This window comes from Lates calcarifer, linkage group LG13 (assembly GCF_001640805.2).
Source record: "Lates calcarifer isolate ASB-BC8 linkage group LG13, TLL_Latcal_v3, whole genome shotgun sequence".
NCBI lineage: Eukaryota > Metazoa > Chordata > Actinopteri > Centropomidae > Lates > Lates calcarifer.
Genome location: NC_066845.1, coordinates 26,587,445 through 26,613,711, shown reverse-complemented (window position 1 = coordinate 26,613,711; position 26,267 = coordinate 26,587,445). Strand labels below are relative to the sequence as shown.

The following is a 26,267-nucleotide window of genomic DNA, read 5'->3' as shown; positions in this document are numbered from 1 at the left end:
ACACAAAGTGTGAGCTCAGTCTTCATTTAAAACCACAGACCTTCATTTTAAACTCTCCCATAGTTCACAAGTTTCCAGAGATGGAAAATATGTTTTTCCATTTGATGAAATGATGCAGTGTTAAATGTCTTTGACCTGTTGATATCGACTCAAAGTTACAAGCCGATAGTGACTGATGAGACATGAAGTTTGATGTGAAGTGTCCATGTGTGGAGTATCAGCAGAGGGCAGCAGAGAGCAGGGAGCATCCACCCTGCAGCACCATTCACTTCAAAACAACCAGCAGCTCTGATGTTTGACATGTGACTGAACCTCTGCTGGTTCTGAACCAGCAGGAACCAGCCTCTGCTCCCACAGCAAAAACCTCTGCTTCACACTGAGGCTCATTTTCACCTGGAACAGCTTGGTTTTCTATCTGGGTTCAAACTGAGGTTTTTAATTAATGACGCATGAAGTCTTAAGATGTCAGGAAACAAAACAGTGTGAGCTCTATTTAAGGTGGATTTATTTTTCCTTTCTCTGGTATAAACAACAGCTTGTGTGTTTCACTTTAACAACAGGGTGGACAGGGATGTTTTTGTTGCCCGTGACACCAGTAATAAACTTTACAGCTCACACACACAGACACTGATGATACTTTACCTTCATGACATCTGAGTTAAGATTCCTTTTAGCCACTAGGGGCAGAAGAGCGCAGGTTAGCATGTTAGCAAACTTCCTCATCCAGCAGACACAAAGAAACATCCCACTGGAGAGGTGTTCACCTGATGGATGTTAGTCCAACATCCACCATCCGGTCAGCTCTGTGTTTGGTCTCCTCCACCTCCTGACGGAAATATCTGATTCTGTAGCTGCTGGAGTCTCCACCATGTTCAGCAGCTGCTGTCTGACTTTGACTCAGTAAAACTCAGTAGAGTTTCAGAGCCCTGTGCAATACTGTCCAGACTATGCAAATGCATAGGGCCCCGCCAGCCACTAGGGGGCGCCAAGGTTAAATGTTCAGCCTCATGTGAGGAGAATTAAAATCACCTGTCTTTATGTCAAAATCGTTGGACTCCACTGTCGCACAGTGAGTGACGTCAGCCGACAGGTATCATGGGAATGACTGACAGGTACCCATCATTCCCCTCAGTGAGGATGTTGGTGGGAAACGGCGTCAAGCAGAAGGAAAAACCAGGAAGAAGAAACCAGAAAACCTAAGAAGAAAACGGAGGAAGAAAGACAGTCACAGGATAAAGGTAAAGTTGATGTGGATGGGGTGGGGGGTGTAAGTTTTTGGCAAGTTTGTTTGTTATATGTCCTGCTAGCTAGCTCAGCTAGCCTCAGATAAATGCTAGTTAGCTGGCTAGGACTTGTATACTCATAAACCAGCTTTAGTATTTGCTTCATGAAAGTTAAAGGTCAAAATAAGCTCAATAAGTTGTGTTCCTGCTTTCAAAATGTAAAGCAAACAATTTTTAAAAACACTTAATATCTGTTTTAATTATTGACATAAAGAAGATTGTTGTTTTCCTTGTATTATCATTTTTTATCAGTGGCTCAACTTAAGAAGTTTCATTTTAATATGAGAGGTTATCATGGCTGTAGCCTGTTTTGCTGATGAAGTGTAATAGACTGTGGCATGTTCGTGGATCATCTGAGGGATTAGGAATCTCTCCATCGTAGTTTGGTAAACTGGGGCCCCACAAAGCCAGAAACAGCCCTGGCCTATTGATTGATCGTAGTGATTCAAACCCGACTTTGTGGAGACGGAGCCTGAAAGCAGCAGAGAGTCTTTGTTAGTCTGACTTGTTTGGTGCAGGAATCAGTTTAATAATGAAGGATCAAACCCTCAGGACTGAGCTGCTCTGCACCTTGCTGAGAACCACACTGGCTGTAATTGCCTTTGGTAGAGGCAAAACTAAATTTGACAAAGAAACCAAAAGCAGAGGTTTGTTTGCAAATGTGGGCTCAGTGACCGCAGGTTTCATAAGGGTGGTTCAACAGTGGTTCAGGGCCAAAAGGCAAGTCAGTGAGGGATAAACAATGGCCCAGGTTTCATTCTGATAGGTAACAACTGTTTAATGCTGCCAGAGCCTGCAGCTTCAGGTATGAGGAATAAATGACTGTTGGCTGGTTGGACAGAGTCAGAAAATAACACAGTGAGTTTTGGGCAGAAAGAAAAATTCCTCAGATGTGTTGCACAACAGTGAGCGAGGTGACAGCAGCTTTTATACGTGTTTTTTTCCTCTCAGTGGCGTGATGCTAGAGGAGGCCCAGCCAAACCCAACCTGGCTGTAATTGTTGGTGCTGCTCTGCTCGCTGTTGTCCTCCTCGGTGTGTGAGGACATTTGGTCCCAGTGAGGATTATTTTTGTCTCTTTAGCGTGAGATCTGTCACGTCCACAGAAACCTTCAGAGGAACTCGGCAAGTTAAAGTTATCTGGTCTTTTTTAATCGCTTTCACAGCTTTTTATTGAATTAAGTAAAAAAATACTGAGTGAACACAAAACAAACCAGTCAGTCAGGACAGAACCATGACCACAGAGACTACATGTCCTGATGACAGTGTGAACGTTTAGTGTGAATGAATCAGAGTTTACTCATTTATTTTATGTTTAAATTCATTTCCCAGCTCTCTGAGATCATCAACAACTATTCATCAGCACCTGAGCAGGTCTGAGGTCCACCTGGGTCTAAACCTAAACTACACGTCAGGGTCGTAGAAATGTAAATGTCATCAGTCTGAGCTGTGGCGTAACCACGTATTTAACATGCAAATGCTAATGTCACCTCATTTTTTATGCAGTAAAAAGTTCATCAAAGTAAATAAAATAAACTGGGAATCACTGTTGCAGAGACTCTGTCACTTCATCCCAGTGTGCAAACAGCCACTGCAGACCAGAGTGAGATGGATTAGTTAATCAGACAGATCAGAGACCGATCAGTGTGTTTTGTCGCCATCTCTCAGACGTTACTCATGTTTATTGTGACCAGTGCAGAGTTAAGACTGTGCACCCTGCTCTCACTGTGGAGCACAGCTCATTATGTGAATGAACCTACAGCAACAGCTTTAAACTGTAACTAAATAATGCCTGAAGATAAACTTTATCATCTGGGTTCATAGACAAACGATCGTGTCTACAACACACGGCTCCATTCATACAATAAAACCATTGTTATATTTAGCTGATGGTGAACACAGCTCGGGCCGTTTTAGATTCATTTTTTATTCTTCTTTGTCCAAAAAGACATTTCTCCTGATAACTTCAAAATTACTCTGGAATTCAGACATTAGGAGGAAATGGCTTAAATTATTACTGAATGAAGCTTAATGAGGTCGAGCAGATTAAATATTAATGGTCCATGTTGGGAGATTATGCCACTGCAGCAGTTCATGATATAACCAAACCAAAGCAAATAAGTAAAATAATAAATGGGGCTCAAACACATTAAATAACAAGTCAACACTGATTGTTTTTGTGATGATCATTTACCTACAACTAAACTGAAAACCAGCCTGTATTGATTAGAGTAGGTGCACCTCCTCTGGCTTTGTAATGTACCATAAGCACCACACACAAAAACCCAGAGCCCCGCCTCCACCTGTCTGACTGACAGGTGACCTCTGTACAGTGAAACAGCACAGAAACGAGAGCAGCCTCTGATGTTTAATAGAAGGTGTGTGGGTTTGACTTCTAGCTGTTTGACCTTGAGGGTGGAGGACCGGGTCAGCCGGTTGATGTGGAATCTGGTTCTGTTGTGGTTTGTAGTGGTTTTACTGAGCCTGGCTTCTATTAGCTTCTGGAGGAGTGGTGTTCTGACTGACTGACTGACTGACTGACAGACGGATAGAATGACTGGTTATGTTCCCATTAAAATGCTTTATATTTCTTCATATGTTAATACAAACCAGCCAGCAGCAGGAAATCTGATCAGACCTCAGCACAAAGAAAGGTCCGGGACACGTTTAGCCTAGCTTAGCATAAACACTGGAAGCAGTGGAAACCCACACATGGTTGGATTTAAGTTGGCTCACGTTCCTCACGTGTCTAATTTGCTGAATGCAGGTGTGACGTTCACCAACATGACTGCATTTAACACCTTTTTACTGGCCGGGCTGTGGAGGGTTTTTACAGAACTCAACACCTCACATCTGCCTGTACAGTATGTGAGTTTGTCCTCTACACACACACTGAAGGTGATGATGATGTTGGTGGGGATGAAGGCAGTGCTATTGTGTCTGGTGTTTCCATGGCTCTTTATGTGTCCTGTGTGCAGGAGGCCCCTGCAGGCGGCCGGCCCTCATTATGAAGCTGTTATCCGCTCGGATCGGCCCACACCTGCTTCTCATTGGAAAGTGCAGGCGCTGCTGCCTGGTGTTCCTGAAAGGGAAATGCAGAGCGCTGCGATAAAGTCAGCTGCCTTTGATCTTTACACAAAGGTCATAAAAAACCAGCTCTCGTTCAGCTTGATCACTTTTTCCTTTAACGGTGAAGGAATCGGTTAAAGTGCGCACACATGTTGGTGCTGCGAGCTAGCTGCTGTCTGCACGGCTACCTACTGCTACTGGAGGAAACCTCTCACCAGTCTCTACTAACGTCAGCTGTATATTACCCATATAACACCACAACTCACAATAATATAATCCTGATTTCTAGATATTATTCATGTCATCTGTGTGCAGAATAGGTCTGCACAACCAGTGGACATTATGCTGAAGCTGGGAAATGCTGATCATTAAAGAACCGAACCACATGAAGCAGCAACGTACTGTGAGAGAGTCTCTGCTCCAAGCCTGGATATGTAATATTCCTGTAGCGATGAATGTAAGTGACGATGTGAATGAGGTTTTCTTACATCTGGCTTCAGTTCGGCTCTTCTTATCACAAACACAAATTCTGAATGAATAAATCCAGTGATGAACAGACCACAGTCAGCCTACAGGTAAACGTCTGGAGCCTCGCTGTGTTTAAGCTGCAGTTCTCCTTATGACTCTTTAGATTTAGTGCTGCAGTCAGGACGATGTGAGACAGAAGCACAGGGAAATCAACATTTAGCACAGAAATTATTATCTGATGGAAATTATCTGAAATACTAAGGGTGTGTATGTAAAGTGTAGGTGTGTATAAAAATCTTCACCCTGACATCTATCAGATTTTCCAACAGAGAAAAAAAAAGGTGTTCCCTGTCTGAGCTGGATGCAGAGGATGACGATGAGCAGGTGAGGCTACAGTCAGCTCAGTGGATGAAGGTGCTGATAGTTAGCAGATGCTCCAGCTGTTCCTTCAGGGGACGATGAACAGGTTCGTTACAGAAACCTGGAAACAAACTTCATACCAGAGTATGTGTTCTGTACATTAACAACAGGACAACAAGCACAACAAGCTGTAAACAACATGTTCAGGGTCACAGCAGGTCTCTCAGACTCTGACGTGTTCTCTGTCTGTGGAGCAGAGGTACTCCAGGTGTGTCAGTACACTGTGACATCACCGGTGGGCGTGGTTACAGGTGCAAAAGAGCAGACTATGACCACAGCCAATCACTCTGAAGACCAAACAGCAGCACCTCCTCTAGCTTAGTATTCTGTAACTTTACGTCCTTTTTTCAGTCTTATATTAGAAACGTTTCCTTTCTCTCTAAATCCTGTTCGTCTGATGTTACTGCTGCAGATACACTTTAAAAATGAATGTTTCTGTGAATATATCCAGAGTTTTTCATCCACAGACTTTTGTGTTTTGACCTTTTCACAGAGCAGAGCTGAGGACATCTGTGAGCTGTATCAGAGCAGATCATATAATTTCATTTAAATACATGGTTTATAATATCCTGGTTTTTGCTGGTGCTCTGTCATCCTGACTCTTTTCCACCCTGCTGGACAGTGAAGGTATTTTTCTCTATTCTGGAGATGATGCTACATTTACTCTGTTTCATGGCCTGAAGGAAAAAATTCAACTAACTTTAACAGTTGATCTGAACAGAAAAGACGTTCTGTAACTGTTGTTTAACTCCTCTACCTGTCACCTGGAGGAACACACTCCTGTGGCTCAGAGAGTGTGTGTGTGTGTGTGTGGCAGGGCGGGTGTTTTACAGTGCTCTCAGTTGGTAAGTGCTTCAATCTCAGCTTTTTAAAGCATCCTGAGCACTCAGCGGGGGGGCGGCGTTCCTCCCATAAAACCAAACAAAAGCATCCTGACTGGATGGTACAGTGACTGTGAACACAGTCGCTGCTGAGGCCTGACAGATCCTGAAGGATGAAGATGTTTCTGAGCAGGTTCGAGCTCTCTGCAGCTCACAGCTGAGTGTCTTCACTCTGTGTGAAATCAGAGAGCAGCTCTGACCACAGAGATAATGAGACTGAGAAAGGACAATCGTGAGGCCGAAGCATCGCCCTAATTACACCTCATCCTGCACAGACAGGACAATGAGGCACAGCTCAGGTTTTAAGAAGAAAAATGGGCTTTTAGCTGCAGCCTCTCTCAGTACAGTGATGTGACAGGATGTTACTGTGAAGGACCAAACATCTGCTGGTTTCAGTCCTGCAAGAAAATGATTGAGAGCAGAGCAGATAGAAGATCCATCACAGCCAACGTTCAGTTTATTCTCTAAATTCATACATGAAACTTCCCCATGATGGTGCATTTAATGACACTCTGACATCTGAACGTTGCCAGTCAGTCTCCTCTTTCTGTCACTTTGTGTAAAGCAGCTCCCACAGCTCTGGTGTTCCGGCTCAGTCCGGCTTCACCTTCAACTAGAATTGTGTGAGGAGCCTCTGTGAGGAAGATCAGTTGTTAGGATCACATGAAACCACCGGGTGATCGTCAGAAATCCTCTCTGCTCTGCAAAGACTGAGAGGTGAAGGAAACCTCCACGTCACCTCAGGATGTGTGTGTTCTGTTTGTGTCTCTCAGCCTCTGGAATGACATTTAGACGTCTCACTTTGTGAAAGTTGACAGACCTCATCAGGTTGCTGAGTTGCTGACTGAAGTGGTCCCAGTCTCATCAGATCAGGGTCAGAAGTCTCATCCAAAACCAGGCTTAGAAAACGTGTAACTCCTCCTCCTCCTCCTCTCCCTCTCTGAGCAGCAGCTCAGCTCCACACTCCACACAGCTTCCTCAGATCAGCAGCTGTGTGTGTGTGTGTGTGTGTGTGTGGGAGGAAGAAGTTTCTTTTTGTTGGTAGAAGCCTCACTGATTGAACCATGAAGGAGCTCTCCTCTGAGGCCTTGCTGCTGTCTTTTGCACATGTATGTTTCCTGTGTGGTTTCCTGAACGAGGCTCGCGCTCAGGAGGCAGCAGCCGGTGGTGATGATGCGCTCCGGCGGGGGTTGACATGGCAACATAACGGCCAGGTTTTCAGCATCCTGAGCCGCGGGGCTCAGTACCGGCCGTCCAGCAGGAGGCAGACCGGCTCACCCAGCCGCGGTACCCCCGTGGTGGTCGTCAGCAGCGGTAACGACACGGTCTCTCCCGCGTCTCACGGCTCCCCGCGCGTCCCCGCAGCCAGCAGCACCGCGCAATTACGCGCGATGGCGCGTCAGCGGCGGCCGCAGCAGCAGGAGGAGGAGGCGGCCGGCGGCGACGGGGACTCTGCTCCGGTCAGACGGGAGGACATGATGGTCGGAGATGATCCGTACAACCCGTACAAGGCGTCCAACTATTATCCCTATTATAACTACTTCGACTCGTACTACAGACCCAGACCCAGGGCGCAGGCCCGGCACGGATACGGAACCAGCTACCACCAGAACGGTACGGACACAACCTGCCTTTAATCTGATCCTCGGTTTAAACAGTAAACCTGCTTATTGTGTGAAATCTCATTCTAATTATGAAGCTGCTGTGAAAGGTTAAAGCCACTTTATAGTTTCTCCTCCATTAAACTGTAAAAGCTGATGAAAGTCAGCTGCTGCTCTTCACAGGCTCGTTCCTGCTGTGGCTCAGCTCTTCACTAATGTCTTTAATCTTTACAGGATGGACACATGTTTGAGTTTCTAATGTTTTCTATTCCCAGTAGATTCCACTGGCAGGCCCATGTTATTTGACATGATTTCATATCAATGCACTGAGCTTCATCCTCAGCCTCTGGAGGAGCAGCTGATTAAATCTGTGTGGTACAGGAGCCAATCATCAATCAGTCATCAATATCAACCAACAGGCTTTAAATGATCACGAGGTTAACAGGTTCATTTGTGTCGGGACCAGACTGAAGGTCCTGACACAAGTCAACATGTCCATGCAGCTCCAGACCAGGAGGGGGCAGTGCTAGGACTGGTTTATGCTCAGAGTAAAGAGGACTGATGGATCCTGATCCTCCTAACCCCTGCCTGTATCTGAATCTGCTGTGTCCTCACTGCAGGTCTCCCTGATCTGGTTCCTGACCCCTACTACATCCAGATCGCCACCTACGTGCAGAGGATGCCCATGTACAACCTGCGCTGTGCCGCTGAGGAGAACTGCCTCGCCTCGTAAGACCACACCCGATCCACTGCTGCATTTTCACCCAGAACCTGATCCACATCAGCAAGTCCTGTTAGTGGAGAAGCTGCTGATGTGTTTCTGTTAGATTCAACACATCACTGATATCAGCTGATATCCAGTCATTGATCAGTGATGATGATGCTCACTTCATATCTGCTGATACTGAGCATCAGACCAAAACTGCTCTGATTAAATATTAATATGAATTGTCCTTGTTGCTTCCTCCTGCAGTACCTCTGCTTATTCTCAGGACTATGACACCAGAGTCCTGCTGAGGTTTCCTCAGAGGGTGAAGAACCAGGGAACAGCTGACTTCCTGCCCAGTAAACCTCGATACGCCTGGGAGTGGCACAGCTGCCACAAGTAGGTGGCTAATGAAGGCTAATGTTAGCATGCTGACACTTTTCTAAATGAAGTGCTTTTCTAAACGGGCGTCTGTTTGTTGTCCCTCAGTCACTTCCACAGCATGGACGAGTTCAGCCTGTACGAGCTGCTGGACGTCCACAGTCACAGGCAGGTCGCCGAAGGTCACAAGGCCAGCTTCTGTCTGGAGGACACTTCCTGTGACCCAGGATATTACCGCCGCTTCGCCTGCACCTCACACACTCAGGTGCAAACACACACTATCACAATCACTTCCCCATTTAACACAGGAAACAGGAAAGGAGCCAAAACAAGGAAGTGAGAAAGGAAAGACAGGAATAAAGTGTCTGCATGTTGTATTGATTATGAACTATTTAATGACTGCAGAGATGTGGTTAGCTTAGCTTAGCATCTATCCTGAACAGTCTGATAATGCAGTAACTGTTTGTGTGTGTGTGTGTGTGTGTGCAGGGTCTGAGTCCAGGTTGCTATGACACCTACAACGCTGACATCGACTGTCAGTGGATCGACATCACCGACGTCTCACCTGGAAAATACATCCTGAAGGTCTGAAAACTACTGAGAGTCCAACATGTGAAAACTGACAGACTTTGAGATTTGACTGTCCCATTCACCTCTGTACACTTTGGCTGTTTTTAAAATACAAGTCTGTGTTTGTTTTCTATATTTTACTCACTAAAATACTCGCTAGAGCTCCAGATGTGGATTAATCCGCCACTGAAAATAGTCCGTAACAAATGTTCTATTTCCTCCTGTTTGTTTCTGTGATCAGCTGTTTGAAGAAATCACTGCTTTTTAAAAGTTATTGTTTTTATTTTAAAAAGAATATATTGATGAGGTGGTTTCCAGTGTTTACGTCTTGATTAGGAACCAATGAGTAGAGAGAGTCGTGAAGTCAGACTTGACACTGAGGTCAAGTCAAACAGACTGGACTGTCCATTGAATATTGGTGTAGTGTATGAATGGTGTGTTCTCTGTGACAGGTGACCGTGAACCCCAGGCAGCAGGTCCCAGAGTCCAACTTTAACAACAACATCGTTCGCTGTGACGTCCAGTACACGGGCACCGCTGCTCACGTCTCTGGATGCACCATGTCAGCGTAAGAAACCTCCTCCAACAGGAAGTGTCCTGCTCTCCTGTTCTCAAACTGAATATCATCTATCAGCTGTCAGTCCTTTTATCAGTGACTGATGTTTCTGCTTCTCACAGCTACTGAGAGGAATCCTCCAACATGAGCCTGAAGGTGACAGAGGACACAGGTGGAGCTACAGGTGTGGATGTTAACGTTCCAGTTTGTTTACATGTGACGCAAATAATTCAGTTATAACCAGGTTAAAGAAAAACACCTGAGGCAGATCATCATCACACAGACTGAGGAAAACTCTACGACCTTTTTAGATTTACGGTGGCACAGCCAGGTTACAGTGTGGGGGAACGTCACTCTGTTTATTCCATTTCTGAGCTTCAGCAGTTTCTGGCTCTTTATGCCAGAACTGTTTTTACTTTTTTACATTTCTGTGACGGCTGCAGTCACTTCCTGTTACTCTTGACTTTGCAGATTTAGTTTTTATATCCAACAGAAAAAGCTCTTTTGACTGTGAGACTATGAGATGATGACTGATGGGAAACCAGGTTAACACTATTATTGTTTCATGCTATAGAGACGCATCGTGACCAAACAGATGTCCTATTACTCTCTGATCTTTATCTGATCAACAGGCTGACTCTACCACTTTCATCACCTTCACAGGAAATAGAAATTGACCTGCATGTTCTTTCTGTAAATCTTTTATATACAATGTGACATAGCTGAGGTTTCATCCTGCAATTTAATGTTAATTTAAAGTTTCAAGCTCCAGATATTTCAGAGAAACTGACAAACAGCAGTTTGTGTTTTAAACTAATCCTGCTTTCTGTTCATTATCGGTGCTGTAGAGTAGATCTTTGATTATTGGTGCTAAACGTTGTCGCTTTGTGTCGTGACATGAAGTGAGCTCACACACCGGCGTGTGTGTTTCTGTTGGTGGACACTGTATAGAGTGTGTATACAGAGTGCACAGTGTGTGTACTTGTGCTTGTACTTGACGACCTGTAACCACACATACCTGCAGAGCTGTATATAGGCGAGCTCCCTCCTCATATTATCAACCTGCATTACTGCTTCATATCACATTAATAAAGTTTGCTTGAATGTGACCAGTGTGTGACCTGCTGAGCTCTGAACACACACATCAGCAGCGAGTCCTCAGAAACATTCATTCACTTTAAAGTAGAAGAGAGAAAATCAAGTTGTTGTGCAAATCACAATTAGAGTTTATCCATTTGGTTTCAGTGAAGAAAAAAAAACACAAAGGTTTTCTCACGACAGAAAAGAAGAACAGAGATGTGAACTTTTAATCAACTAAAAGTCAGAATAATAATAATCTAAAATAATATATATTCAAATAAAAAATGGTACAATGGATGAGGCTGTCGTTGAGCAGAGGTCCGTCTGTGGCCGGGGTCCAGACTCCTGCTGATGGACGCAGCAGAGGAACCGTTGGACCTTCCATTCTCCTGACGCTCTGAACCAGCAGCTCTCTGCACAGAACGTCCGACTCAGAGCGTCTGACTCAGAGCGTCCGACTCAGAGCGTCCGACTCAGAGCGCTGCTCAGGCACCTCCTCCTCAGAGCTGGACCACCGCCGGGCCTCGGCGGAGAGACGGCAGCAGGTGGAGCTGGGTCACTGCATCTTTTGGTTTGGTGCTGACTGAGACACTGAGGAGAGATTTACAGGATTATTTTAGGAAATGTTTTGATTTTTAAAACCTACTTTTGTGCACTGGTGGAAGACAAACTCACAAAAGTATTATAGCAAAACTACAGTTAGAGTATCAGAGTAAACAGCTTCTGCCCCCCTTTCATAAATCCTGCTTTCTTACCTGTGATGGGGTTTTTTTTGCACCTGTGGTAAGAGTCCTGCTGAGGCTGCGTCACTGGTTCCTCCGCTGCTTCACTCAGATGACAGGTCACCAGGTGAGTCCACGTTTGTTGTGGTGGTGTAAGTCAGCTGCTTTGAACACAGTCCACACACAGTTTATCTTTGTTAGTTCCTTTGGTGTGGTGATGGTCCACTGAGGACCGCGGTCCTCCACTTTCACTGCAAACACACACAGTTCATGTGGTGTTCAGAGGATTTCATTTCTATTTTTAATCTTTGTGTTATTATTCTTTAACCTCATTTCATTCTTGTGTGCATTAGTCTCACATTGTTTCACTATTAACGCAATTTATTAATGCACTGTTTAATTACAGTTACTTTATTAATCTGCAAAACAGTTTGTTCCTAAGGACAGTCGACTAAACGGTGAATAGTCGACTAGTCTGTATTCTCTAATATGAGAAAACATTCCGGAAACAGAAAAAGCGGGCACCTCTGATTTCATCAGTTAGTCTAACGTTAGCGCTGCTAGCATTAGCAACGGTCTTTCCCTCCAGGTTAACGTTCACGTGCCAGCGCTGGATGTAGCTGCTGATAGGCCAGTTTACTACGACCTGTTTCCCATTTTCTAGATCAAACTACTTCGCTGGTTTTACGATATGCCGTCAGTCCCGCTTTCTACCTGGTTAACAACATCCGGTTACTGTTGAAGAGGAGGCTGCAGCTCCACCTGGTGGCCTGCGGCAGCTTAACATCTTAGAGGCATCAGCTGCCAAAACACATTTTCTGAACTTTCCTTTTCTCAAAACAGGAAACACAAACTCCAAACTTCAAGCTACACTCTCAAAACCTTTGACTTGTCTTGCAAAATCAAACAATTGATTCAAAACTGTTTTAACTTCATTCAAAACCAAACACTGCTGTCAGAGGACTCACAAAGCCAGCTAATGCACCTAAACACACTGCTCAGCAATCACTACACACTGCATAAACTACATTTACTGTAGGATATTTGCACATTCTGCACCTTTGAAAACATATGTAAACAAGAAATTATGATTTTACAGCAAGCAATGTCATTTATTCAGCCTCAGCATCATGTCTCAGCCGGGTCAAAATGTGTTTAGAGTTTTGCAGAATAGGTGTTTCAGATTTGCAAACTGTGTCTAACCAGATGAACAATGTTTAACGTTTTGCCAACTGAGTGATTGGTTTGATCAAGTTGTTTTGGCAGCTGACAGTTTAGTTTAGAAAATGGGTTTTAGTGTTTTGGCGATTCAGAAAAAGTGTAAATGTATATTCATAGTTTAGAAAACATTTTATAATTCATCATTCATAGTTCATATCCATACATAACTCTAGAAGTTATGTCAAAGATATTAAAATAAGAAATGTAGAAATTGAAAGTGTACGACACTGAGAGTCACTTTCTCCTTTATAAACAGGTCTCAAAGAGCAAAGAGCTCCTCTATTTCCTCTTTAAACACTTGAGGTTCATATTACAGGTTGGAGCAGTTACTGTATAACATGTAAATACAAAACAAGTCAAGTTGTTAACTTTGTAAATAAAAGCAACGACATCCAGGAGCTCTGTCAGAGCTGTGGAGGAAGATCTGTTGTTCTCAACATCAAGGACAAACAGCAGATCGCTGAGCTGTTGGATGTTGTAGATAAATTGAGCCTGTCCAAAGATAAACCACACTGCTATACAACAGAAACATTTGCATTTGGCCAGATGGATAAAGTTTTACAACTAGAGAAGAAAATCACCACTCTACAGGCTGAACTTATAGAGCTCTTATATGGGCTTTAAAGGCCTGAACCAGATACTACTCTTCAGCCAAAGTTAGCCAACATTTAAAGTAACTCCATGTCTTCAGGTGATGAAGAGAAACAGAGTCCAGAGAGTCTCAGGATTGTGCTGATAGGGAAGACTGGCAGTGGAAAGAGCTCTTCAGGAAACACCATTCTGGGAAGAAAGGAGTTTAAAGCTGAATCAAGTCAAATATCAGTCACCAGGTTTTGTCAGAAAGCAGAGAGTGACGTGGACGATCGTCCTGTTGTTGTGGTCGACACTCCTGGTCTGTTTGATAATAGTTTGTCCCATGATCAGGTTAATGAGGAGATGGTGAAATGTATCAGTCTTCTGGCTCCAGGACCACATGTCTTCCTGTTGGTGTTACAGATTGGACGACTCACAGCAGAGGAGAAGGAGACACTGAAACTCATCAAGAAAGTCTTTGGGAAGAATTCAGAGAAGTTCACCATCATTCTTTTTACAAGAGGAGATACGCTGGAACACGAGGAACTGTCCATTGAAGAATATGTTGAAAAGAAATGTGATGATTCCTTTAAGAAGCTGATCTCTGACTGTGGAGGAAGATACCATGTGTTTAACAACTATGATCAACACAATCACACACAAGTCAGTGAGCTGATCAACAAGATCAACACCATGGTGAAGGAAAATGGAGGCAGCTGCTTCACTAATGAGATGCTGCAAGAGGCTGAAGCAGCGATACAGAAAGAAGTGGAGAGAATCCTGAAGGAGAAAGAAGAAGAGATGAAGAGAGAGAGGGAGGAACTAGAGAGAAAACATGAAGAAGAAAAAGAAGCCATGAAAAGGAGATTGGATGAACAGAGAGAAAAACAACTTAAAGAAATGGAGGACAAAATCAACAAGGAGCGTGAGGAGAGAAAGAAAGAACAGGAGAAGAGAGAAGAAGAAGACAGGAGGAGGAAAAAGCAGGAAGAAAATAAAAGACAGGAGTGGGAGCAAAAACTGCAAGGTTTGGAGGAAAAAATCAAGACAGAATCAAAGGAAAAAGAAAAAATTTACAAAAAGTTGGAGCAGAGCAGAGCAGAGATGAGAAAAGAACAAGAGAACCGGGAGAAAGAGAGAAAAGAGTGGTGGGAAAAACAATCTCAGGAAAATGAACAGAGACGACAGGAGGAGGAAGAAAGACGTAAAAAGCTCCAAGAAGAATATGAACAGGAAAGAGAAAAATATGAAAACCAAAGAAAAGAAGAAGAACGAATCAAGAGAGAACAGGAGGAGAGAGAAGAAGAAGAGAGAAAGAGGAAAGAGCAGGAAGAAACTGAAAGACTGGAGTTTGAGCAAAAACTCGAAGCTTTGGAGGAAAAAATCAAGAAAGAATCAAAGGAAAAAGAAACAATTGACAGAGAGTTGGAGCAGAGTAGAAAAGAGATGAATGAAAAGCGAGAGAACTGGGAGAAGAAACAGAAAGAGTGGTGGAAAGAACGAAATCAGGAAAATGAACAGAGACGACAGGAGGAAGAAGAAAAACGTAAAAAGCTCCAAGAAGAATATGAACAGGAAAGAAAAGAAGAAGAACGAATCAGAAAAGAACTGGAGGAAAACTATCAGAAAAAACTGGAGGAAATGGAGAAGAAACTTGAAGAGGAGGCCAGAAAACAAGCTGAAGAACTCAATGAGTTCAGAGAGAAAAGGGAGAAGGACTTTGCAGCTCTGATAGAAAAACACATGGAGGAAATGAAGAATCTGAAGAAACCGTATGTGTGTTCAATTTTATGACATATTTTATTATTTGCCAACTGATTCACTGCAGGTCAGTTTGTGTTGTGTATTTACACAGGGCAGGTTGGCTGCAAGAAAACACTCAAATTAGATTTGTTCATTTTAAACACTTCTGATTCCAAACTGTATTTTTGTGAATGTTCATGATTTAAAATATAATTTCATAATCTTATCATATTAATCTTATCATTTGTCTACAAATACAGAAATATATCATGGCAGGCAACCATCTGTAAATACAGTGCATTACATTAGTACTACATCAAGGTGTGGACTTAGTTAAATGTTAACAACCATAGTATAACTGTTCATTTAAAACTGATCTGGGGGGAAAAACAACTCCTGTTGCTGAGCTCTACAAAATGATGACAATCCAACAATTTGGTTTATTCCTGAGACGTTATACTCCCCTAAGAACCAGTCCTGGATCCTTAGTGATCTACAGCTACACAGCTTCAGTTGTCATTAAATTTATTTTTGGTTGTGATTTTTTGCAACATTTTCTAACTTTGTATTTAATGTTTTGTCTTGGTTTGTTAACTGTTAACTTTGATGTTAATGGGTTTTTATTTCTGCAGTTTTTTAAATGTGTTGTTGACTTTTTATAACAGAGAAATAATTTGGAGATTTAATCAGGTTTTAGGAGAAGTCAGGACTCCTCAGACCACCAGACATAATTATTTACCCATCATGTATCTCTGTGACAGAATTAACTTCAGGAATGTCGACTGTATTAGATGGAGGTATTTCTGCATCCTGAACACTGGATGTTTCTGAACATATATTACCACAGTGTAGTGAGAGTTACTCAAACATAAAGTAACTGAATGTAAATCAGAATGTTACCTGACTGGTTAAAGGATGTTAAATGTTGGAGTTGACTTGTTTTTAAAAAGTTTATATTTTAAGTCAAAGGATCATATTTTTTTGTTATATAATAATTAATTCTATAAGCATGTGAATAATATGAATAATACACAGTGGATATGTTCATATATTTGGTGTTAATGATCAGGACAGGGGCTGTAAAGGATCAAATATGTCCATGATGATGAAATAATATCAAACATCTTGATTTCTTTTTGGTTTTTTTCTACATTTATTAAGTTTTCTGAAAGTTCATTGGTTTTCTTTCTTTTTTCATTGTTTCAGACTACTGCTAAGATGGGAAGTATATAATTTTAATAAACCACTCTAACTGGACTGACATGGTCTGTGTCATAGCTCTACAGAGATTATTAACATGGATACAGTACAGGACTTTGGAAGATTCTCACCTGTTTCTAGTTCATGAAGCTGCAGAACAAAGACTGGATTTGGATCCACAGCACTTACACTGGAAGTTCATTAGGAAGGTATTTCTGAACAGCCAATGAGAACAGGAGGAAAGATTACAGCCAGTAAACCTGCAGGGTCACTGATCAAACATCCAATCTGATTTAAACCTGCTTTGTGTTCAGATGGAGGGCTGATCCTTAGAGTAAATATCATCAGTGTCTGTCACTCAGTTTTGATGAGAGTCTTCCTCTTAATATTGTTGCTGCAGTTTTCTTGTGTCCACAGACAGAACAACCTCACAGTCAGTCAGACTAAAGGATATTTAACACCACAACAAAGCACTGAGTGAGTCAGAGGCAGAGGGAGTCATGTGTTTCCTGTTGTTGCTTTTCATTACATTTACAGTGTTTGTGTTACTTTGTCCACCACCTGTATGATCACAGTCACCATCTCTCAGTTGATGGATGGTGTCTGTCTGTTAAACCCTCTCTGTTCTCCTGTGTGTTTTCACTGTGTCCAGCAGGTGGAGCTCTAACATCAACCAGTGACGCCATGATGCAGCTGGTTGCTCTGAGCACAACAAATATCAGATGAAGTGGGTCCTACTCTTTTTATATTTGGTATGTCCACATCTCTCTGGCATAGTGTCAATATGTTTCAAGATAACTTCAACACTGATGTTATCTTCATCTCATGCCTGCATCAAGCCTTTCCTTTGAGTGTACAATAGATCTGTCCAGTTTATTTTCCAGCTCAGCCTAAATTTGCTTGATGGGGTTGGGCTCCAGACTTTGAGGGTCCAGTCCATCATTTTCAGTGTCCCAGCAGATTCCTTCTGTCGGTAATAGTTAGAAGAATGAGTCATTGTCCTCTTGGAAAATAAATCCAGGTCCATTACTTCCGAGCTCCTTCTTCACCTTAGCCGTGTTCAATACCAAGTGTTCTAATAATTTTGTATGAGTCTGAAATACTGAAACACTGTTCGCTACAAACTTGTCATTCATGGTGTATTTGATCAAAAATCATATTTCCAGTTTCACATCCAACGTTTCACACACTGTAGGCAGCAGCCCACCTGTGCCTTGTGTGTCACTGACAGCAGTCAGTGGGTGTGCTGCTGGGTGGTTCAGGTTTAAAATTTGTTCTAATAATAGTCTCACAGCCATTTCCACCACTTAAAAAATGTGAAAACTTACACTTGATTGTCTTCCATGGTAGTCCCATAATAAGATCATGAGATACTCATAATGAGATAGTATGTTGTCATAATCTTGAGGTAAAAAGTCTATAAAAAGTCTCATTACTCTGACTTTTTGTTTCATAGTTATCATAACTATGAATAATTATAATCACGACGTGTTCTGGACCGTTTCCTATAGAACAGGTGTAGACTGCATTCTTTCTAATATGAACACTGGTTGAATCTTACCTGTCCTCTCTGGAGTCCTGGGCTCATCGCTGTTTGTTTGGTGACTCTATCAGACTGGTTGAGGAGGCTACAAGGTAAAGTTTCACACTTAGTTCTTAGAACACAGGCTACTGTTTGCAAAGAACTTTCTATCATATAATTTAACAGTTCATTGACTTGACTCATAAATTTGAACGGTTATATGTCGTGTTTTGTTTTTCACACCTAGCATATTGAGCTTGTACTGCTAGCTTACCTGTGTCATCACGTCCACCTGGCGCCAGGTTGTGTTAATAAAGACTTATTTAGTTTGTTTCATGTGGCTTATATAACGTTCCTTTATTTTTAACTCAGCCTCTTCTCGTTCTATCGTCCATCGTATCAGACCTTTTTCTGTCACCTATCACTTCTCCTGTCTCAGGACGGCGGGAACAACTCAAGGATCAAACGTGATCACGGATCAGTCTAGACACAGTAGACTGTGAAAATCTTTCAGTCTTAGATTATATAACTGTAGAGATCAGCACTGACACACCTCCACCGTCTTTAGCTGTTGTACCTTCAGCTCCCTCCTCTGGACTCTCCTCGTTGTCGCCGTTAAACCCAGTGACAGTATCAGACTGACCCACTAGGTGTCGCTGTTGAGTCTGAAATGACTTGAACATCAAACCTCAGTGACGGAGCCAAAGCAGAGGCTCAGGCTGTTATTATGGAAACACACAGGACATTTATAGCCTCATCTGCGGTGCAGCTTCTGTGTTTTTCTCCCTGACAAACTAAAGTTATGTAACTGAATGCATGATGTCAAATGTCTGATTTTAGAGTCCGGGCTGCAGACTCTGACTCTAATGTCAGAGGGTTTAGATCCTGTTACAGTCAAACAGATCAGATGTGATTGACATGTGCAGACATTTAGAACAAAGCCACATTCATTTAGTAAAATAAATAAATCCAAACTTTGTGGTTTGGACAGCTTTGATGCTTCCATTAACAATAATATAAAGTAGATGTCACTACTTAACTTCCTGTATTCATTATTACTGATGATATTGCTGATGAAGCAAAGTCGGTTTTAATCCTAAAGCTGATCTTCAAGGTGTTTTGCAGGGAATTATAAAAGCAGGTCAGTCAGATAAGTACAGAAACATCAGCAACACGTGTCCACAGCAAAAAGTAATATTTGGGTAACTGTATTCAGTTACATCCCACCACTGCAATTAAGATAAAGATATAAATGACAATGAATGATGTTTTATTTTTATATAATTTTAATTATTAATGAATTAATTGTTATTTTCCTGCTGAGGTGTCAGTACTGGATGATGGTTCAGAACAGTTAAAATTAAAATAAAACATTATGATCAGTTTTTATTTCAGAAAACACTCATTCTAAAGAGAAAGACCAGAGGTTTTACTGCAGGTTTTATTCTGAGGATAACGGACCGAACTAACGGCTCCACTTCCTCTGTGAGCGGCTGCCCCTTCAAAGATCGTCTATTACACTGATGAATCAGCAGGAGGAGGAAGGAGCAGAGGGCGTGACACAGTCACACTCTGCAGCTTCACCCTCCACAGAGAGGGAAGAAAGAAATATCGTTTGATTTCTTTACATTTCTATAACATTAGAATTTGTTGTAGTAGAATATTGTAGCCTATATTATCAAATTAGGCTCATTAAGATACGATAATGAAAAATATAACAACATTTATGCAGGTTGAAAAGTGAAAGTGTTTGTTTCTGATGTTTTATTTGGCAAAAAAGAACAAAAACACTGGATTGTATGTGCCACAAATGTTTGTTCCTGTTGTTTTTTCCTGCTGGAAATAGGAACACATGAATCTATGTCATAATTTCAAATTGTTAAAAAGACAACTTTATTACTTTTTTTTAGAATTGTTTGTGTGGTATCTTCCATTAAACAAATACTGGTTAGACTCATGACTATGAACTGCATCATAACTCTGACTTTGTCATGTGTAATTTTATTTTCATCTTTCCTAATTTTTCATGTTTTGTTTTACTTCTTTGGCAGAAACTGTTTACCAGTGAAAACATTTACATTATTATTATTATTTTAGCTACTAGCTAATTTCTGGTCTTCCATTTAGTTTCCTTGCTTTGCACTTTAACTCCCTGTGTCGTCTAAATAATTCATCATAATGAACAGAAACTGAAACAGTCGATCAGATAAAGTTTATTTCCTGTGGATGTTAAAGGTTAGAGTGTAGTTCTAACACGGTGCTCAGAAATGTGGTCAGAGTGAGGCCTCCTGTCGCTCCCAGTCTCTGTGCTGCCCATATGTCAAAGTCTTTGTGCTTTTCAAGACAGCGAGGCGACAGAAGGAAAAAAACAGCTGGATCCGAGGATTCCTGCTAGCGGCTCCGCTAGCTCTCTCATCCCCTCAGACCAGCTTCTTCTCCTCGGCCTTGACTTCGACAAGGTACCGTATCATAAAACTGCTCTTTAACCAAGAACAGACCGCTCCTTGTTTTTTTTTTTTTTACCTGAGCTTTCTGTTCTGACCTAATTTTCCAGCTGCCTGGCTAACGTTAGTCACGTTAGCTTCCACATTAGCCTCTTTGGAGCTAGCTGAGCTAATTAGCCTCCTGCTGCTACGTGAGCAGGTATCAGCGGATTAAATCAGCTGTCAGCAAGAAAGAGGAGAGGGCAGACCACCGAGAGTCACTCCACAGGCACTGTTTCCACCTGGAAATACAGAAACAACGAGGCTTTATCAGCTGCTGGAAGTCTGTTTGTTACCAACTCTTATCTAATAACTGGTCCAGTGTCAAATGTTCCTTTGAATTACAGAAAACAAAGTAAGAATCACAGCTATCTTTGAGTGAAACGTTGTTTTCATTCACTTTCATCAGCCTGTGGGTATTTTTCCTTCAGTGCCTCCTCACAAAACATAATAATCCTCCTTTTCCTGTTATTAAAACAGAAATTATAAGTAGATATCAGCACAGTAAGTAAAGTGGAGGCAAGTTAAGATGTTACCTTCCTCTGTGGGAAATGTAGATGACATTTTCACTGTTTTCTGTCATATTATCAACCAAAAGATGAATCAGTTAAATATCAACATACTAATGAATAATGAAGATAACTGTCGCTGCTCATCAACACCTGAAAGCTTTAGTTTAAACATCAATTAAGGCTCTGAAACATGATTCAAATCAAATCCACTGTAGTAATATGAATATGTAACATACTGACTGTTAAATAATGAATGTTAATGCAGTAAATTGTGTCTCTGATATTTTACATCAGAAACATGACAAACATATTCATCATATTCATCATATTCATCATACAATTCATCTGTAAAGACATTTAGAGGGTGAATGTTCATTTGGACCACACAGTATTTTAATGACCATTCCATTGTCATAATTAAAATGATCAATAACCACACTCTTTAAATATGTGGTATTTAATGTGTGAAATAACACCTCTCCCATCATATTTGAATTCATAAACGTGTCATTTTTAATGTCATTGAGGTTCAGTAAACCATCATGTTAGATTATTCTCATCATCTCCTCTCAGCCTTCTAAACCTGATACACCTTGTTTACAGTGAAAAAGTCCAGTGTTCTGAGAGGTTGGTGAAAAGACCTCTGACGGTGAAATAAGTGAGTGAAGCCAAATGTCTGACCCACATTAATGAGATTTAAACTGGCCTCCATCCAGTCTGCAGGTTAATGCCAGGAGTCAGGTTTCTATGTAATCTGAATTACAGCCTCATGATGTTAGAAAGTGCCATTATAGATGTTTGAGGAGGAGGAGAAAGACAGGGAACTTTCTTCCTGAATGAAAATGTTTCTGGTGAAACTAAAAGGATGATCTGATCTCAGTGTAATAAACAGGTGGGCGACCTCTGTAGGAACATACATCTTATTACACTGTGTAGAAAGACTAATCCAGTCTCTGTGAATTTCCCTCCGTCCTTGTTTCTTGTCGTTGCTCCAAAACAACATTTCATCTCTCTGATTGTTTTCGTGTCTCACTGCCTGGAAGGATTTGGACTCGTCAGCTGTTCACATAAACAGAGAGAACAGGCATCCTCCTCCTCCTCTTTTTTTTTTTTGATTCAGTCTTATTTTTGATGTCGGGTTTCAGGCCTAAACTGTTGTTATCAAGGATGTTAGGCTTAACTGTTTCTCAGAGCTGCAATCAGAGGTTTTTATTTTGACCGGTTTAGTTCTGTGGTTCCTCCCACACAGTCTGAAAACAGCTGCACTCTTACATGGAAGCTCAGCATTGTGTTTTTTCCTGCTTTCTGAACATCCTGTGGCCATAAACTGACGCTCTGACACTCTTTAAAAAGACAAACAGGCCTAAAATTTCAGCTGATGTTTTGAAAACCCCCCGTCATCATCCAGTCGGGAAGTTTTCCTGACTTACGTGTCTTTTAGCAAGGCACTGAACCCAGCTGATCTCTGAGGAGGGAGTGACAGGATTAGATGGCTGTACAGTGGTAGCAGTGATAGTAGAGATTAGTTTTTGTCCCCGGGGGGTCGGGTCTCGCTCTCGTGCTGGTTCAGGTTGCGTGCTGCGTCTGTAAATCTGCGAGCGCCGCCACGAGTCACGCTGCTCTCTGATTAGCCCTGATTATCCTGCTGTTTGTGGCCTTTGATCACCACAGCTCGGGCGGCTCGTGCAGTTGACAGTTTGGGCTTTAAACAGCTTTAAACCTGCAGCGGTTCTGAGCAGAGAAGGATTTCGATTTTCTTCAAACAACGTGTTGTAGATTTCAGCCTTTGTTGGCCGGAGAGAGGGAAAATCCTCCTTAAAATAGAAGTGACTTGTGTTATTTCCACAGTTTCCTCTTTATTCACTGTGCAGCAGTTTGTCATCCCAGTTAGAAAAAGTTAGAAAAAAACACTAACACCAGTTTTAAACAGGACTGTTCTCAGTTTCCTGCAGCGACTTCCTGTGTTTTATTCCCACTGATCATATCACTGCAACATTAACACCTCAAACTGTTTTATTCACATTCACTGTTAAACAGCAGAGTGTTATTGTTATTCTGCATTGATCAGAGTTTTCTTTGTGAGATAACATTCAGAGTATCTTCAGGCTGCAGATTGTTTCTAAGTTGTTATGATGTGGTTCTGTTTTCGTCTGCAGCTGGTTGTGAGGCTGATGATGTGGTGTGAAGATGGAGGCTCCTGAATACCTGGACCTGGATGAGATCGACTTCTCTGATGATTCAGTGGTCAGTATGATGCAAAGATAAACGAACACCTGCAGACTGCTGCTGAGTAACTCTGTCTGAGGCTGGCAGGAAACAGTTAGCATTGCATTAGCATGAAGCACAGGCTGGCTAGCTGAGCTTATTACATTTCTTATCACAGCTTCTCTCTCTGCCTCGTCGCTGCTGACAGATGCTGTGGATATCCTTTCCTGAAACGAATGGTTCTTTATTTTCTGCTCTCTGGTTTCTCTGAGTTCCAGTGTTTTTACAGGCTCCAGTGTGGTGTTTTGATAGGCAGCTTATCTGAAATGCAGTGCTGTACAATGAATTAAAGGAGATTTGTAAGTTTTGTCATCGTTACAGCATTAGTGACTGTTTACTCACCAGTTCAGAGGAAAAGCTGCGAGTTCAGCATCAAACTTCATCCCTTTACTCTCTTCTAGTTCTGTCATTTCTCCTCTTGTGCAGAAGTTATCATGCTAACCAGCTAGCCCGTACTGACTCACTTCATAAACAACAGCTCCTGCATTCAGTAATCTAACACCTGCAGCACCTTAACAGTTACATAGAACAACCTGAGCAGGCTGCAACCTGCTCTGTGCAAGAGACAGATACACTAATTGTCCAGTTTATTAGGTACATCTCACTAGAACTAATGCAGTCTAATACAACAGTCCTGCAACACATCCTGTGGTTATGAAGCTTATAATGTTCAGTTTCTGCAGCACAAACTACAGCCTGTAAATCAACACCTCTTTAAAACAGTTTCAATGAAAAACAACATTCTAACTTTCATGATGGAAGAATTTGAGATTGCATTAGTTTGAGTTCTGAGTGTTTAATTATGCAGCTGTTACCTACAGCTGCCTGACTGCTTCATGTTACAATCTGTCTGTACTTAGAGCAACATAACTGCTGCTGCAATTAACTAATATCTAAATATAACCGCTGTGCACAGCTGCTGAACTGCTGTCTGCAATTTTCTACCATCTCTCACTCGTTCTGTTTTGTCTCTCCCCTCCGTCTGCAGTATTCTGTGACGTCCCTGAAGAGCATCCCAGAGCTGTCCAGGAGGAGCGATGGTCAGGCCGAGGAGAGACCAGGTAACTGAAGGTGATCAGTAATGTAGAACATGGTGTTTGTACACCTCCACAGCTGCTCTCTCATCCTCCTTCCTCCTCCTGCAGCTCCAGCCATCAACTGGAGTCGTGGCGTTTCCTCCCACAGCGGCGGGGGAATCAAACCCACGGGACTCGCTGAGGTCCACAGTAAGTTCCGGCCAGTGAAGAGGGTCTCCCCTCTCAAACACCAACCGGAGACGACCGACTCGGACTCGGATGGGAAAGTCCAGGGTCAGGGGCTGGGTCTGGGTCTGGGGGAGCCGGGGGAGGGCAGCAAAGATGACCCCAGCTCCGACAAGACGACTCATGCCTCCACCTCCTCCGACAGGCCGGGGGGGAAGGTGAAGGGCCTGGGCGGCAGCGTCGGAGGCGACAACCCTCAGGCGCTGTTCGGAGAGCTGGAGCACTATGACCTGGACATGGACGAGATCCTGGACGTGCCTTACATCAAGTCCAGTCAGCAGATGTCCACGCTGCCTCGCGTCCCCCACGACAAGCGCTCGGTGACAGGGAGCAACCTGGGCGGGGGCACGCTGGAGAGGAACCGGGGAGGAGGACTGAAGAGCTCCTCTTTATCCCACAACGAGCCTCTGAGCCTGGGAAGCAGCAGCTCACAGACTCAGGTACATTTTCATATTTTTACCTGTGAATCTGTGTACGATCCACAGAGAGGCCCACAGGGAACAGGCTCCTAAACTAAGCTTAGGGAACATAAACATCTGACCTTCAAAATAAAGCAATTACTTTATTTTTTTGTACTTAACTATATTTAATTGTCATACTGTTTACTAGATTATTTTTAAGGGGTCACAATGACACCACACCTGAGAGTAAAGAAAACTGTCAGGATACACAAGCATTTACTTCTACACACTGTGGTGATGTTTGGTAAAAATAATGTAAGAATCGACTCCTGCCCACAGTGCTGAGCTGTGTTAGCAGAATTTTCTCTTGTCAGAAATACGTTTGTGTTTTGCTTGGCACCAGCTGGAGGTTAATTTATAGACGATAGCTACAGAAACATTGCACTTTGACACTTTTCACAAACTGCTGGGCCCTGTGCTGTTAAATATGTTTATGTATTTATTCAGTTAGTCTTTCCTGTTTTCTTAACCTTTATCTAACGGACGTGTTTGCACTGTTCCTCCTTAAATGAGCTGTAATGTTATGTGTTTGGTTGAAACATCAGCTGTACTCCCTGTGTTTTGTGCAGTACTGTGTTCTGTCCCCGGTGAAGTGGTCGGACCTGAGGAAGTCCAAGTCGATGGATCCAGACCTGCACCACCTACACCGCTCCCCGGCTGGAGGAGGTTACCAGCCGGAGCTGCTCTCCTCTGGACTCCTCAGCTGCTCGTCCTCCCTCTCTTCTTTCTCTGATGCAGGTATGTCCTCAGAGCACTCTCACCTTTCCTCCCTCTCTGTTTTACCTGTTCTTCATATGAAGTTATGATACGACCTGACTTCCAGACAAGCTGCTGTCTGCGCGGGTCTACCCAGACACCCAGACCCAGAGGCCGAGTGTGGAGCCTCCAGGGGGCCCGGGGCTGATGTTCCCCCTGCCAGGGTGCAGCGTGGGCAGGCAGGATGGCTCTAAGCCCTGGGCTCCTGGACCAGGAGGAGGAGGAGGTGCAGGAGGAGGTGGTGGGCCCAGGGGGTTTGGAGGAGGTGGAGGAGCGGGAGCAGAGGTGGATGAGGAGACCAAGAAAAACCAGAACATCATCAACATCGTCAGAGAGGGACAGATCTCACTGCTGGTGAGTGGAGTCATCAGAGAGGGGGGGGGGGCATACTGAAAGTCTAGAGAACGTCTCTGTCCTTTCTCCACTTCTTACTCCTCCTCTCTACTCCCCCTCCTCCTCTCTACTCCCCCTCCTCCCCCTCCTCCTCCTCCTCCAGCCTCACCTGGCAGCAGACAACCTGGAGCTGATCAGAGA

At 42.9% G+C, this 26,267-nt stretch overlaps 3 protein-coding genes and 1 long non-coding RNA gene across 6 annotated transcripts in view; 3 read left to right on the top strand and 1 right to left on the bottom strand.

Annotated features, from left to right (window-relative positions):
• The first annotated feature begins 1,073 nt into the window (after positions 1–1,073).
• On the top strand, positions 1,074–11,042 carry LOC108875130 (protein-lysine 6-oxidase). Of its 2 annotated transcripts, none has more exons than XM_018663832.2 (7): positions 1,074–1,238; positions 8,341–8,449; positions 8,694–8,825; positions 8,916–9,072; positions 9,297–9,392; positions 9,830–9,945; positions 10,056–11,042. In XM_018663832.2, exons 2-7 carry the CDS (start codon positions 8,400–8,402, stop codon positions 10,060–10,062), a joined length of 558 nt encoding a protein of 185 aa, XP_018519348.1. In that variant the 5' UTR covers positions 1,074–1,238; positions 8,341–8,399; the 3' UTR covers positions 10,063–11,042. The 2 variants fall into 2 exon arrangements, with proteins under 2 accessions (XP_018519348.1, XP_018519338.1); XM_018663822.2 differs by lacking the exon at positions 1,074–1,238 and adding an exon at positions 6,950–7,733.
• On the bottom strand, positions 10,721–12,433 carry LOC108875201 (uncharacterized). Of its 2 annotated transcripts, XR_001959835.2 has the most exons (3): positions 12,261–12,433; positions 11,769–11,896; positions 10,721–11,604 (listed from the first exon to the last, which is right to left on the bottom strand). It is a non-coding gene; the product is annotated as an uncharacterized LOC108875201 (long non-coding RNA). The 2 variants fall into 2 exon arrangements; XR_001959834.2 differs by lacking the exon at positions 12,261–12,433 and having other exon boundaries at positions 11,769–12,156.
• Positions 12,434–13,637: 1,204 nt separating this feature from the next.
• LOC108874873 (GTPase IMAP family member 4-like) lies at positions 13,638–17,152 on the top strand. Its single transcript, XM_051075168.1, has 2 exons — positions 13,638–14,620; positions 17,128–17,152. The coding sequence occupies exons 1-2, from the start codon at positions 13,638–13,640 to the stop codon at positions 17,150–17,152; spliced, it is 1,008 nt and encodes a 335-aa protein (XP_050931125.1).
• A 3,144-nt stretch (positions 17,153–20,296) lies between these two features.
• The window catches only part of sncaip (synuclein, alpha interacting protein), a 15,741-nt gene continuing 9,770 nt past the window's right edge, over positions 20,297–26,267 (top strand). Inside the window, exons 1-7 of the mRNA XM_018663600.2 lie at positions 20,297–20,453; positions 23,146–23,233; positions 24,243–24,315; positions 24,400–24,956; positions 25,547–25,715; positions 25,801–26,087; positions 26,230–26,267. The exon at positions 26,230–26,267 is cut by the window's right edge and continues 142 nt beyond it. Coding sequence (XP_018519116.1) covers positions 23,177–23,233; positions 24,243–24,315; positions 24,400–24,956; positions 25,547–25,715; positions 25,801–26,087; positions 26,230–26,267 — 1,181 coding nt within the window. The 5' untranslated portion in view covers positions 20,297–20,453; positions 23,146–23,176. The remainder of the gene's footprint in view (positions 20,454–23,145; positions 23,234–24,242; positions 24,316–24,399; positions 24,957–25,546; positions 25,716–25,800; positions 26,088–26,229) is intronic.

Excerpts from the sequence above, each read along its gene's own strand:
- LOC108875130 (XM_018663822.2), top strand. The coding sequence starts at position 7,184 with ATGAAGGAGCTCTCCTCTGAGGCCTTGCTGCTGTCTTTTGCACATGTA. Across the intron at positions 9,073-9,296 it reads CCTGCACCTCACACACTCAG|GGTCTGAGTCCAGGTTGCTA; the intron begins GTGCAAACACAC and ends GTGTGTGTGCAG. Across the intron at positions 9,393-9,829 it reads CTGGAAAATACATCCTGAAG|GTGACCGTGAACCCCAGGCA; the intron begins GTCTGAAAACTA and ends TCTCTGTGACAG.
- LOC108874873 (XM_051075168.1), top strand. The coding sequence starts at position 13,638 with ATGTCTTCAGGTGATGAAGAGAAACAGAGTCCAGAGAGTCTCAGGATT. Across the intron at positions 14,621-17,127 it reads ATTTACAAAAAGTTGGAGCA|GTGGAGCTCTAACATCAACC; the intron begins GAGCAGAGCAGA and ends TGTGTCCAGCAG.